A 14,834-nucleotide genomic window follows, 5' to 3' on the forward strand; every position below is an offset into this window, starting at 1 on the left:
GATCCCAGCGGTGTATACTAATTTACCAGGAATCCCTCTTCCTCTTCTTCTTCTTCTTCTTCTTCTTCTTCTTCTCCTTCCTCTTCTCTGTCTTCCTCCGCCTCTCCTTCTTCCGTTACCGCTGCTGCTGTTGCTGCTGCTGCTGCTGCTACCTTCCCTTCTTCTCGTTCGTCGGACGTTGGACAGAAGAATGAGCCGAGTCCTCGGATGACCAGGTGGTCCCCTGTTTGCGCGTACACACCCGAGTGCTCTCGACTTTTTCCCTCGCTTCGTCTTCGCTCCCGATGATCTCGACGTCGAATCGCTTTAGCTAAATAAACCCGATCTCCGGCTCGTTGTCCTCCCCCTGCCTCCCGCCACCCGCTCTCTCTCTCTGTTCGCGTTAGCCGCGGGTATATCCGCTCGGTCGTGGCGGATCGATCGTAAAAACGTGTGTATCGTGGAATCGGGAGCGGATCGGGGGCCACCGCGACCGAAGGGGCGGAGACCGACCTTTCGTTTTGACGCCTGAACGGATTCTGCTCGACTGCTTCCAAGATATTTCCAATATCGTAAAACCATTAATTACCGAGTGGACCCGGTGTCGGTGTATCGGTTCGCTCTGCCTCCGAACCTTCTCTCCTTCTCCTCCTCTTCCCCCGTCCCCCTCCCCCTCCCCCTCCCCCTCCCGCCAACCCTCCTCCTGCGCCCCTCGTGCCTCCGGTGTCGGTCGACTACTTAGGTGGCCGTCGCTGACCGGATGATGTATTTCGGCGTTTTTGCTCGACATTAATAATAACGTCTCTCGATCCCGGCCAGTCGCTTCTCCCGTGAAAGGACCTCTTTCTTCATCCAGGTTCATTACCGATCCCGCTTTCCGTTCTCGGCGCTCGATTTTCTTCTCGATGTTTCTCGCCGTAGCTCGACCGACTCCGCCGATTAATCGTCCCGCTCGCGATACATCGCGCGTGATCCACGCGAGCCTCTCCAACCACGGGGAATGGTACCGGTGGCGTCAATTCGTCACGGTACTCTTACGCGATTCTTTGCACTCGCACGGTCGCCGAACAACGGTCTCGACCTTCGCGCGAAACGGGAATGTCGATGGAAAAGAACGAAGAAGGCTAGATACTAGAAGGCCGAAACGTACGCGTCCCGCGAATTCCAGCTCGATACCGAGCAACTTCTTGAATCTCGTAGCGAGCAACAGGGAGAGGTAGGGGAACAGAGGGAGAGATAAAGCTAGATAGGATAGGAATCTGGTTGTCGATGAACGCGTCTGAACACGGTGTACGGGGAATCGCGATCTCGTGCTTTCGTTCCCACAGTCGGCAGGGACGTGGATTCCGAAGGAGATTCCCTTTGCTCGTTCCGCGGAAGACGGCCAAAGACGGCAAAGGGAGCAGCGGTGGCCGCGGGGGCAGGGGCGTATGCGAGCGGACGCGCGCTCGCGCGAGCCAATTCGGCCGAACGGGAACAGGGACGAAAAGAGGTGGAGAGAGTATCGGCCGAGTCCTATAACACGCCAAAACACCGATAATTCGACCGTGTGGTCCCGAACGTCAGCCGATATTCTTTCCCACGAATGGCCCTCGGAAAGGACGACCAGATCCACAGGGCCCGCCAAAAGGGATTCCTGCCATTCCGGCAGCCTATGCTCCGGCAAACGCGTTCACGAACCACCTTCTTCCCAATCGCAAAAACGATAAATTAGTTGATTTACTCGCCCGTTTTTTATCGGAAATAATTCCTCCCGAGGACGAGATCTCGCCGGAGTGGAAGATTAGGGCAACAGGAAGCACGCCGGACTTCTTCGTCTTCTCCTCTTTCTCCTTCCACCGTTTTCTTTTTATTCCTCCACTCTCGTCGTTTCCTTCCTCCACCTTCGTCCTCGTAATCGTTTACTTTAAACCTCTCGGCCGGCCTCTTTTTACTCGGATCGTTCTGTTTGTTTCTCCTCTTCCGCCGCTCGAAATTACCGATCTTTTCTCGTTGTAATTTTATTAACGAACGACCCATCGCGACCCGTCTCACCAGATAAACTGGCAGAGAAAAAACCACGGTGGACGAAGAGATAGAGAAAAATGGTGAGAAGGTAGAAAGGAAACCCGAAGGGTTACGAGAAGCCGGGCAGAATGATAAAATCGGTGCAGGAAGGCGGGCGAAACGGCACGCGGCGCGTCGTGGCCGATCACACGCGCGTGGCATCCCTGATGGGGTCCTGTACACGGTGTGACGCGAGCCCGTGTCTCTCGGGGGCCCTCGATTGTCAACCTCGTCGACCGAATTTCGTATTCGTCCGGCATAATGAGCCTCTTCCGCTGAAGACGAATCTTCCCGCGAAACCGTGAGACACCGCGGAGTCTCGTTCGTTCGCTCGTTCGGCATCTTTTCTCGGGGCCTCGAATCCCCACGTTAAACGGTATATACCGCCGATCGTGGTAGCTTCCTCCTTTCGACTTCGACCGACTCCGACGATCCAAGCAAATCAAAGTTCGGCCGGATAACGCGTAACGCGGCCGAAAGTTCCGCGAGAAGAAGATCGACGCGCGGTTCTCGAGCATCTGCCGGCGAGCAGGCAGAGTCGCGCAGAGATTCTTGGGAGATTTAGTTCAGCAGGATCCTTGGAAGATTCCGGAACGAGCCGCACGCGTGACGGTATGCGTAATAATAGTAAAACCGAATGAATCCACCTTCGCGTCCGGTATATCTCGGTGGCTTTCGGGCTTCTTGGAGCCGTTTCGTCGACGACGACGAGGTTGGTCGGGGAGCGTAACGAGGGGCAGGGGACAGAGAGTAGCATCAACACAGCAGCGGGTAAAAAGGCTGGCTGGCGAGGCAGACGGTCGCGCTGCCGGTGCTCGAGTGACCGTGATGGAGACGAGGGGGTGGCCGGTCGAGATCAAAGGCACCGCCGTGAGAAGTGGCCCGGCTGCTCGAGATTCTTGTCTGCCGGGATGGTGGGAGCCCCTCGCGCGGCAAGAATTTGTTTCAGTATCGCGGCGAACCTACCCTTCCTGGTGCCACCTAATTCCATCGTGCGCGCTGCCGCACGATCGCGGACCGTTGCGCGCGACTCGGTTCGCGGGAGGAAACGGCCGGGTCACGCGGTCCTTGCGAATCGATCGGCCGATCGAGGACCGACGTACGTTCGCCGGAGCTCTCGATCGTGCTCGATCGACGCGCGGACTCTCTCGGAATGCGCTTACAAGTGGAAATACCGATCGTTAGGAAAGAACGGGGACGGGAGCGGCGGAGACGACGAAGGAGGCTGGATACGGGTCGCGGAGAGAAAGGGACCAGGAGGAGGCAGGGGCGGCGGGAGTGTCGGAACCATTAGCGCGGATGCCTGTTCGTATGCGGTCAGAATCCTTTTATCCCGTACGAAGATTCCTGCGGGATTCCTCCGTTCGTTATCATCGCGTGCAGCGCGCGGCCAAGGAGAAACGAAACAAGGCAGAGACGTAGGAGGAAGGAACGCGATGGGAAACGGTCGTTCGTGAGGAAGGGAAGCGGGAGAGTGTCGAACCAGTCCTCTCAGAGGCACGGGCCTCCCACGATATTCGCCCGGTGAGGAGTTATGAAGTCGTCCAGCCGGAGAACCAGTTGGCTATATTTCGCGAGGATAGGTGCGCGCGGTGGTGCGACGCCATCGAACGACCAGCGTTTCCGCGGAGACGCCGCCGTCGTTGGATCTGAACGTCGATGACGGCGCGTCTTAAAAGGCCAGCGTGACAAAAATAACGCCTGGAAAGATCTTTCAACTCTTTCGTAGTCGTCTTTATTTCCTCTTCTTATACCTCAATTTTTATAAATTACAAAGAGTCAAGTAAAAAAGTCTACTGTGCGTTACAAGTATCGTAAAAAACCGTTTCTTTGCTCGGAGATAGAGGTCGGGTCGTCTAACACCGGGCTAATGATTTTTCTAATTCTACGTGACAGCGCCGCGCGAATCCAAAAGTAAGGAGTTAACAGGAAGAGACGTATAAAAATAATTTATTCGCACCCCGCGGAGCGTGGGCTTCGTCTCAACGGTGTCGACTATTTACAACAGACTTCTCGCGCGACACTTGGACGAGCGCGATTTTCAAAAAAATATATATATATATATATATCTATACATCTGCATATAAATTTGTGTATTTATATACCTATGATCTATGCATATATACAAGTACGCGATCCGAAGGATCGGAATAAATAACGAGTATAACGAATCTCGCGGTCCCGCGTTCTCCCTAAAATTAAGAAGATGCCGCGTGGCGAAGCGATTCGAAGCGAAACGGGGAACAAGAGGGATTATCGTATGTACAATGCAACGACAACTCGCCGATTATTACGTCTAACGTGCTAAGATTACGATCGCGATCCGATAACAATTCTTCTCGCCGTCTCAGTCTTTAGTACGCGTCCGTGGAACGTCGTAATAAATATACGGCTTAGATCGTTTCGCGTAATACTGGGAGACAAGGAGCAGCAACCCGCTCGTAACTGCAGGCTCCGTCGCGCGGCTCGGTCAACCTGAACGGGTGAAACTGAACGCAGAGTTGTTCGCGGTAGGATCATCCGTACCACCTCTTCGACAACGTCGATGATCCAGCGATCCACGCGAGACTACGGAAGCGTCCTTCGCCAGGAAGGAGGTAGTCTCTTTGGGAGAAAAGGGACCGAGTATAGAGGAGAGAGAGAGAGAGAAACGCCTAGAGGCACGTGTGTATCGTCTTCTTGATTCTGCAGAGCTGACACTTGACCTCGCAGCACCAATGGAACGTGCAGGCGCATCTCTCGACGACCGTCACCTCTTGCGTCTTGTAGCCTCTGCCGCAGCACATCAGGTCGCAGCCGTCGACACCGATACTCGTGTCGTTGCACTGTCTACCGTGAGTGCCGAGAATGCCAAGTTTCGGGTTCTTCTCGCAGAACGGCGGCGAGGGCTCCAGGTAAACGAGATCCTTCGGACCTGGTGGTTTGTGCTCCGGGTTGTACGGCTTCAGCTGAAAGTTGTACCGGTGTCGACGACCCAGACCCTCCCGATGACCGTGCACAGAATTACTCGCCGAATTGCTCACGATCGCGTTCCCGTTGCCACGCACCCGATCCGAGTTGCTCACCATAACTCTGGACGCGCCGTCGAACCGATCCTTCAGATTATCCCCGACCACGCGAAAATTCGGTAGCCTCATCCAGCAGGTCTTGACGGTGCAGGAGCCCGACATGCCGTGGCACTTGCACTCCTGCCGCATCTCCGAGGACACGTGCTGCGACAAACGAAACGACATTTTTTTCTCTAGTCCGTAAGCAAATTGGTTGGTTCGGCGAGAGAAGGACGGGAGAAAGACTTACCGCTCTGCCGGCCTCGTTGTTGTGCAGATTCATCTTCTCGCGCAGATTTCGGCCACGCTCCCCCGTGTCGACGAATTCGCGGGAGAACTTGAACCCGTAGCCGATGTTGTCCGAACAGCCACCCCATTCCCAATCCCGCGTGCCGGATGGTGGCCGCGATTGGTGGGTATAGTCGCAGGAGCACGACTGGATGCTGCCCTCGCTGCACGCTCTCGCGATGCTGTGAGTCACGGCGGCGCTCGTGATGGCGTAGATGAAGGCGGTCTCTCGACAACCTGTAACGACGCGACACCGTTAATGTCCGTCGAATCGATTCCTCCCATTCGTTTTCTCGGCTGTTCTGCCGCGCGTCCACCGATCGAGCCGGAAGCGCGCCGTTGGAGGGAGGAATCGCGCTGCCGATCAAGCGGACGAAACTTTTGCGACGGCGGACGGGAACGTGGGAGGCGAGCGGTGACGTCAGGCAACGTCTCAATCCTTGGCCGTTCGCGTGGACTACCTGCGCGCGCGAGATTCACTCCGCACAGGTGTGGAAGGAACCCACGACGACGTGGTCGAGGGAAAAGAACGCGCCACGGTCTTCCAGCGAGAGACAGGGACGGAGATGAGCGGCTGGAGCGAGAACGGGACGAGGAGGAAGGAAGAGAAAGAGAGAAAAAGAAAGGGAACGCGACCTTAACCCTGAGTGGGCTGACCCGAGAGGCACCTCGACCTTATCTGCATAAGGCGCAGGTGCCTGGCGGCACCTTTGCGGCCAGCCGACCGAGGCACCGCGAGCTGCCTCCGATCCGAGGAGTCGTTTCGCCGATTGCCACTTTTTTGGCCGCGCAGATAACACCGAGTTATCGCGCGATACTTCGACGAGCTGTATCGATACGTGAACGAGGTAAAGAGCATACGCCGGATGGAAAGGACGCTCAAGGATGGCCGGATCGAAGCATCTGTGGCTGAACAAAGTAAGACGTTAAACGGTTCCGGAGTGGAAGAAAAGAAACCGGTATTGGAAACATAATCAAGCGCATCAAATTGTAGAGCTAGATTCGAATTGGTCACGAGTGTTTTCCGCGCCGGGCTGTCACTCGGCAGTAGGCAACGTTCGCGTTCACGCGGTCTATGCGAACCAGAAAAGCAGCCTTCACGCCGAAATAGAGGAAGAATAGAAGGAGGTAAGGAAGAGAGGTGGAAAGAAAGGAACGATTTTTCCTAATCCCCGAATCCGAAGCGAAGACCGGAGGCGAAAACGGTGGTCGACGGGAGCGACGGTCCTTTCCAGCCTCGAGGTAACACACGAGGAACAGCCGACGGCGAGGCAACGCAAGATTTACGCCGTTCCACTGCGTTACCGTGCCGGATCTTCGACCTGTCTCCCCGAAATTTCATCGGTTACGGATATTATTCCTCATCATCTCCGACTGCCATAACGAAAGGATTACACGGCTGGTGGGAGTTTTTCTCGCGAAAACGCTCCGTTATGAACGCGTACGAACGGGCCGCGTTGTCGACGATGAAATCATCGGGATACTCGGAGCGTTTATCGTAGCCGTTTTTTCTTCGCGATTTTATGATCGTCAAATAGTCGATGGTCGAGATAAAAGGTGACGAGGCGAGTCGCGAGAATGGCCTTTCAGGCGAAAAATCGTTATCGAAAGAGAACACGGTTCGAGAAGAAACGAAAAGGGCGAAGGGAAACGCGGCGAAGCGAAAAGAGAAAAGCACGACTCTGAATAATCCCTAGGGATCCATTGTTTGTCGTCGTGGACGAGTAGCGTGCGACCACGGTTTCGTCATTCGACGGGCGATAAACGGTTTGACGTTCGCTTTATCGGCCCGTACAAATAGAACGAACAAGGTGGAGGAACGGCTCGTTTGCCGTAGAGCAAACAGTCGGACGCATTGCTGGAAAGTTTTGGCTCGTTTGCGCATCTGGTCGTTCCGTACGTGTCCGTCCGGAGGAAAATCGACGACACGGCGACGAGTCGAGTTTCGCGATCGCGGTTTTGCAAAAAGCGAGCGCAAGAAAGGATCCGAAGGTCCGAGATTCTCGACTTAAGACTAAAAAGGCGTCGACGCGAGATCGAGCCGAGTGACATAGCGACGTGGCTTTACGACGGTTGTCCACGGCCGTGCTGAAATTCCAGAAAGATAAAATCACCGGAAATTATTGCTACCGCCGTGAAGATCCGGAGGAAGTCGGACGACGATCGAGATAGATAGATAGATAGATAGATACATAGATGGATAGATGGATGGATAGATAGATAGATGGATAGATAAATGGATAGATGGATAAGTAGATAGAGAGAGGGAGAGAGAGAGAGAGAGAGAGAGAGGAGGAGAGGCGAAGAACGCGCGATTGGTCGAGACGAGCAACGTCGATCTTCGAAAAACTGCATCGACAAGCTCGCATCGCTTGAATGCAAAAGTGCTGGAGGATAGGGGACGAAGGGGGCACAGAGGGGGGTGGAGAGCGGCGCGAAAATGCGATCGCCATATAGGCCGCGAACTGCCGCGGGAACTCGTACCGAGAAGCGTGGAAGCAAACAAGATGTAAAAATCACGGAGGACCGATGAGGGGCAACGGGCCCATTGGCTCGCGGCTCACGTTTTCGCAAGAAATCGTGGCGTGCCGTCGACACATGTAGCCCATCATAGGCCGCGATTTATGGCGGCGTAACGCCGTCGTAAAAACCCGATGACGGGTCTCCGTATAAGACGCGACGCTCGCGCGCCACGCCGTTCCGATATCGATCGCGAATTTCCCCTGTAAATGGCCTCCCGATCCTCACCATCCTCTCTCTCCGTCTCTTTCGATCTCGATCTCCGAGTTCGCCAAGTGCACCGGATGTATCGTCGTTCATGAGCGCGCTCGTGCGCTCCGATCGTTTTCGTTCCGCGTTGCTCTCTCTGCCCGAGCGGAATTCGATGCGAGATCCGTGAAATCGAGGGAAAACGCGAGGCCAGCACGGAGGCCTCGCGAGATTCGCAGTTTACCGAGCAATTAGACGAGCACGGAGCTCGGCTCGGAATCCACGCGAGGCCGACACCTCGGAACGATGCGCGCCGCAGGGGAAACGAGAGAGAAGAACCGTGGCCGGAGAAGGAGCACCAACGAAACCGAGGGTAGACACCGATGCGGTAGGTGGCTCTTGGCGGCGAAATGATTACAGGCCGCGAACCTATTCACTACCAGCTATAATATCGAGTACAAACGCCTCCAAAAGTATCGCGGCGTTCTTTCGGGTTGGACACGCGCGGCATATTTCTGCCGTTCGAGTCTCGAGGAACGGACGTTACCGAATCGAACGGATCTCGTTCACGGTCGAGAGGAATTAAAAGAGAAGAAAGAGGAACGAGAGTTCGGATGAAAAACGAGAAGAAAAGCACACGCGTCGTGCGTAATCGTTCGACCCCCTGCATAATCCGGAAACGACGGTTTAGGTCGTCGCGCGGCGACCAGTCTGCGCTAGATCCCCTCTTCGATCTCTAAATACGACGAGTACGCACGAGCATTACGGATCAAAGATAACGATCTACTCTTGAAAAGCTGTGTTTCCCCTCGCGGGCGCAAACGCGATCTCTGCCCCGAGCAGATCTAATCTCGGGTAAAAGGGACAGAGACCGGATCGCGATCGAAAAGAGAAACTGGTGCTCCCTGATCGAGTCGAAGTAAAGGGTGGAAGGCCGAGGCGCAGTTTCTTGCTGCATCCAGGAATCGATGGATAACTTGATTCTCGCAAAAAGCGTTCAGAAATTTGATTCCCGTTGGACCGTATTCCGATTTGGCGACAGAGACACGGGACGTATTGGAGCGCGTCGATGCGTGGCGTCGCGCAAGGGTTACGGTGCTCCGATCCATTTCCTCTCCGCTATTTTGTATCCCGTGCTTCTTTTTCGGTTTTACTAGCGCGATAAGTGGCCATATGGGGACACCGAACGTAATAGGGCGGGAGCGGGCCGAGCGAAAAAGCTCGGCTTACAATCGCCTCGACGAGATCTAAAAGAGCCGCAGGGGAGCCAGAACTGGTACGAGAAGGTCCATTATCAGGTTGCAAAACATACATCTGGTCGGTGAGGGCACGTGCCCGGAGCCTTCGGACCAAGGGCACGCCCCTTTCGATCCCCTCGTTCCTCTCCGCGATCCTGATCCTCACCCTATCCCATCACACCGGTTTCCGCTACAACCCTCCGAGCGGACACCCTGTCGTCTTGGAATAATCTTCCGGTCCAGCCGTCCCGGCCACCCCTGTTCCCGCCGCCGAATTTCGAATAGCCGATGTCCGCGGTTTTGCCAGGCCGATTGGCAAAACCCTTTGATCCGTCGCCCGGACGAAACACGTGCGTTTCCATTCGAAATAGAAAAAACGCGTTAGTCGACCGCTCGTATCCGTGACCGATTTACACTACGATGAAATTAATCGCGTACTAACTAACGAACCGTAATCTAATTACGTTTGTACCTTAATTACACGGCTGAAGGGTTAGCGTTTTACGGTGCTTCGCGAATCGATCGACTAACGATATTACCGCGTTGAAACTCGACCACTTTGTATAGGTTATTCGGCGATCGTCCCGTCTATCGATGATGCGGAGCGATTATCGGATCGTCCGACGACTTCGAGCGACGCGCGGTCGCTCGCAGCGGCGATAAGCTGGTCGCGAATCGACGCCACGAAATCACAGATTCGTCGACCGCGATTTCAGAAACCTCTCTCCGTTTCTCTCCACTAGCTCGTCTTTTTCTCGGTCTCTTTCCTCGAAACCTTGTCTTCTGTAAATCTCTATCGGGAATACCGGTTGTCGGAGACAACCACGGACAATGGGCTGTTTTTTGGAACGTGGAACGAGTCCACCTTATGGTCCGTTATACATGTATATATGGACGCGGCCGTTTTATCGCGAATCTCGATTCTTCTCGAATCTAGTCCGAGTGGTAGCCACGGCTCGAGAGAGGGAGAGAGAGAGAGAGAGAGAGAGACAAGAAGGGGAAAGAGAAAGAGGAAAGGACTCGAGCCTCGTAAAAATGTTTGCTAATTTCGTGATCGGTCGCGAATATCGTTAAGAGCGAACGTACGTATATCTTTTGATGCCAATTAGCGAGACTCGCGCCGCTGATAATTTTCGAGCGGCAATTAACGAAACCGGTGATTGGTCGAGAGAGAAAAAGTAGCGGCAAAGAGAAAGGAAATGTGCTTACCTCTGTCGACGATCTTGCCGAAGAGGTTTTTCCCACGAAGAAAATTCTTGGTCGAACAGTTCCATCGACGATTGCGAAACTGATGCTGGCACTCGGCGATCGCTTGGTTCGCACCCCTAGCCACGGCCATTAGGACTCCTGGGTTTTCCCTGGCCAGTCTGCGCTGCTTTCTCCTCAAGGTCGCGTACACTGTGGGATCCATGTGAAGAGATGCCGGGGACATTGGCAAAAAATTGTTGGGCTCTCCTGCCTTGGCGATTCCCCTGGGAAGAAAAGCGAACGAATCGCTTTGTTTAGTTTCGTCGCGCGTGTTTGTCGTTCGATAAAGAGAGAGAGAGAGAGAGAGAGACGTGTTAGACCGTCTTCTCGAGTCTTTCGACCGAATTCTGCTCGGGATAGCGGATCGGAGAAGGATCGAGCGAGATCGAGGGACAGGGCCTGGCCTAGGAAGCCGACAGACGCCGCACGAAAGACACCCTTCCAAACAGAGATCGCGTTAACGAAGAGTTTTGACAGCGGACGCTGACGGTGGAACCGCGGAACGCGGTGTTTTACCACGACATACTTTGGTTCTCGCGTACAGCGAACCGTGCGAAATAGCCCGTTCCGCGATTCACGGTCGAGATCGCGCGTCATTGATATTTCTCGTGCGTTCGCTCGACGCTAATTTGGTTTACGCGTAAAAACGGTATATCGAGAGCGGCTGGAGAGCGGGAGGAAGAGAGAGGAGGTGAGAGACGGAAAGGGAAGCGGCGTAAAGAAGAGAACAGGGTGGAGGAAGGGGGGAAGGAGCACGGAGAAGGATTAGTTCGAAAGACGAAACTGGTTCAACAGTTTCGGTCAACGGTAGCCGCGTATATATAAATCAAGCTGCCGCGCGAGTTCTGGCTGCGAAAGAATTCGCGTCTCGATCGATCGAGCGTCGCGCAGAAAAACGCTCGAGAGCGGTCTGCCCGCGTCCCTTCGTGGGAAGAACGTGCAAACTTTAGAGAAACGTCTGGCGTGCGCGCACGCGGCGGGATCGGGACCTTTTCGAAATCGCCGGGAACAATCTTCGCTGGCGGAGACGAGGCTCGTTTACGGGGCTGCCGTTTCGCTACGCGCGAGACGCAGCCACGCTTGGTTATTTTTCCTAGTTGAGAATGGAACGCGTTGGAAAAATAGCTCGCGCCGGTAGGGATCGGATCTGTCGTCGCCGCGCACAATAAACAGCTGATCGTTGTGCTCGAATTTCCGTCGACGGTCCGTTGTCAACGAGTTACTTGACGCCTAGCAGAGACAGCCTACCAGTCAGTCTAGAGCAGCTAGACCGCGCGATACCATACCGCGAAAACCCATCTGGCTGCGACCGAGATCTCTCGTTGACACCGTGCCAGCGAGTGTAAATAAACCGTATCGCGATACACCGCTCGTAAAAGCAGCGAACACGCGGAACACCCCGGAACTAGCTACGCCGGTGGTAGCGGCCACTCGACGCGATCCGGCTCTGTTCGACCGATTTTCCGCTCTTCTGTCGGCGTTAGCGGCGCGCGTTCGCTCCGATCGCATCCAGGGTGCGGAGATTCGAGCGAAATCCGGTGGAATCTCGGACGAAGCACGCGCGATAATTACTCGAGAGACTGGATACCGAGCGCGTGGCGTCATCGTGGTCGGCATTCGCGTCTTTTTCCATTGCTTTCGTTCCCGCAACCGTAATCTCCTTTCGTCGATGCGCGAAATTCTTACCGCGCTCGATCCGTTGGCCACGAACGCGGCGACGAATCCGCCGGTTCGAGCGCGCGCTTGCTCACTGGAACGTTTATACGATGCATTCGATAAGCGATGTCCATAAATAAGCCGCGCTCCGGACCGGTTAGGATATATCTATTGCTTGTAATTTACGTCGGGCAGAAAGCTCAGGGACGACTCTCAACGATCCTGCCCGGTTTCTGCCCTTTCTCCCCCTCGCTTCTCTCCATCTAGCCTGTCCACGTGTTTTCTGCCAGCGGACACGCCACCACCACGAAAATAATTTATCGACCGGCCAGGGCTAATAACGATCCGGTGCCACGCGCTCCCAGTGACAAAAGGCTATATTAAATTCGCGCGATTATCGCTGAATTAATTCTCCCCTCGTCTGCAAGAATTCTCGACTCGAAATCGCTCGTTTCTTTCAACAGTCGAACCACGTATATCGACCGATGGGATCGCGATCGCATGTGGAACGATGTCGCGAACCAGGTTGAGACGTCACGAGACTCATTCGACGATGCGACGTCTTTTTCACTCCGTCCCGTCGACCGACTTAACGTCGCCCGCGGCTGCTTCACTGCCGCGGATCGTCTGATTTTTCAACGATCGAGCGTCTCTCCGTGTCGGCTGCTCGCGATCGAACGGTTGAACGGGACCACCCAGAATCGTTGTCACGCGTTTCGCCTAGCTAGCGGGAACGTGCGCTAACGCGATAAGTAATACCCTGTTACCGGCAAATATATTACCGATCTGCCAACGATATCTATGGAAGAAACGTCGACGAGACTCGTAGATGTAAATTCGACCGAAAAGTCAATCCGCCTTTCGCCGACAAGTCTCCGGCGATAAATTACGCTCGACTGCGAAATTCGAAGCAGGTTGTCGTACGCGTCCACGCGAATTTACCGTCGTATTAGATTAATTAATTCGTAGGTAATAATTACTTGCGCGTCGCGGCGGACGTGCGTGGCGGTGTGCTAAATCAACGCGACTGGAAAAGCAATCGAGCTCGGCTGATTTATCGCCGACACTTTATCGTTATGCGGATACTTCCGCGGCTATCTCTTTCGGTTGCGAGCGAGCAACCACGCACGCACGCACGCTCGCTCAGTCGTGCACCGCCAACGTTATTTATTACCCGGCTAATGAAGTTAGCCATTATCTAATATCCATCCAGCGTTTTCTTGTTCCTGCGACGTGCGCGCGCTTCAACCTATGAGAAATCATTGGCGGATTGAAACGAACGAGCCGAGACTTATGATTAATGAATTAATAAGAAGGCGCGCGAGTGTCGCTGCCACCGTTAGCTCGATAAAAGACGCGAGACAGGTGTTAACACGGCTCTTGCCGGCCCGCCTAATTAACCTCCAAAGGTTACATCGACCAATACGCGAAAAACCATTTTCCCTTTTGACTTTTTACCATCGCGCGACGGAGGCGCGGTCGAGGTCGATCCGTCGCGTCGATCCTGTCATGCGCGCGGCGACACGCCGTCCTTCTCCGCTTTCTACGCAGCTAATATTCGAAGTTTTTTCTTACTCACCACCACATCGACCCTCTTCCACGGTTTTTGTTCCTGGTAATTTCGGCGATGGAGGCGTGTGTCGCCACCGCCAGAGCGCCGATGACCATCCAAAGCCTCATTTTCTTTTTCTTCTTCTTCGCGATCGAATGCAATCGCGGCGCGCAGATCCTATCGCGATTCTGATCGAGCTTCGTCGAGCGGCGAAACACCATGCACCAATGCTCACTCACCGTATTGCGAACATCACACGATAATATTCGGGAACGGCGTCGCGCACATAGTAAGCGTTCGTCGTGGACACACTCGATGAAGACGGAGATGCACGTGGTCGATGATCGTTCGACGAACGTTCAAACCATCGTTCAAGACGACAATTCGGAGTATTCCGTGTTTCGGAAGGAAGGAGGGAGTCGTCCACAGCTGCCGGTGTCTCGATCGAATGCACGAAGCGTAGGCAACAAGCGGTCAGCTGTCAATGGCAGCAGCACGATCGCAAGGACCGTAACACCGACAAGCGACCGTTCGTTGGGCAACTGTAGTCGGTAGAGCGGGCCAGATGACGTCGAGTGCTGGAAACTCACCCCCCGAAGGGCTCTTTTTCGAGGGGTGGGTGTCACCCTTGCCGAGTTCTCGCCGAATCAGAAGTGGTGGGAGAGGCACGGAAAGGCCGAAGGATACCTGGCAACCCTCATCGACGTTTTCCGTCGGAACAGGCTAAAACCGGTAAGCAGGCCGGTAGCCCTCAAATCGTTCGTCTCGATCCTTCGTCGTCGTCGGCGTCGTTGTCGCGTCGTATACTTGATCGTTCCTCTTTTCTTTTCCTCCGTCCTGCTGCGCGTCTCGTCGCGTTTCCTTTCGTCCCGTCCCGTCTCGTGTCGTCCGGTCTCGCGTCGTGCAGCGAAACGGAGCAACGACGATCGTCCTTGTTCGGTGTTATCACGTATCGAGAGGGCGAGTTGCCGCGTGACGAGTGCGCGCGCGATCGATCGACCGATCGGTCGATCGAACCAACGAATCGCCGAACCAACCGAAGGACCAACGAACGAAACGCGTTACGTGCAA

The 14,834-nt window shown here is 54.6% G+C and overlaps 1 protein-coding gene across 1 annotated transcript; it reads right to left on the reverse strand.

The window, feature by feature from the left end:
• Window positions 1-4,118: 4,118 nt before the first annotated feature.
• On the reverse strand, window positions 4,119-14,179 carry LOC117237761 (protein Wnt-1). Its single transcript, XM_033502072.1, has 4 exons — window positions 13,791-14,179; window positions 10,517-10,779; window positions 5,323-5,597; window positions 4,119-5,237 (listed from the first exon to the last, which is right to left on the reverse strand). Exons 1-4 carry the CDS (start codon window positions 13,982-13,984, stop codon window positions 4,680-4,682), a joined length of 1,290 nt encoding a protein of 429 aa, XP_033357963.1. The 5' UTR covers window positions 13,985-14,179; the 3' UTR covers window positions 4,119-4,679.
• Between the last annotated feature and the right edge of the window lie 655 nt (window positions 14,180-14,834).

The sequence above is a fragment of the Bombus vosnesenskii genome, unplaced genomic scaffold (assembly GCF_011952255.1).
Source record: "Bombus vosnesenskii isolate JDL3184/JDL3185 unplaced genomic scaffold, Bvos_JDL3184-5_v1.1 scf7180000013264, whole genome shotgun sequence".
NCBI classification, from domain to species: Eukaryota; Metazoa; Arthropoda; class Insecta; order Hymenoptera; family Apidae; genus Bombus; species Bombus vosnesenskii.

What these genes read in the sequence shown, in the direction of transcription:
- LOC117237761 (XM_033502072.1), bottom strand. Translation starts at nt 13,984, where the DNA reads ATGGTGTTTCGCCGCTCGACGAAGCTCGATCAGAATCGCGATAGGATC. An exon ending in GGAAGAGGGTCGATGTGGTG is followed by an intron (nt 10,780 to 13,790) that starts GTGAGTAAGAAA and finishes TTTTCTTCCCAG; the next exon opens with GGGAATCGCCAAGGCAGGAG. An exon ending in ACAACGAGGCCGGCAGAGCG is followed by an intron (nt 5,238 to 5,322) that starts GTAAGTCTTTCT and finishes CGTTTGTCGCAG; the next exon opens with CACGTGTCCTCGGAGATGCG.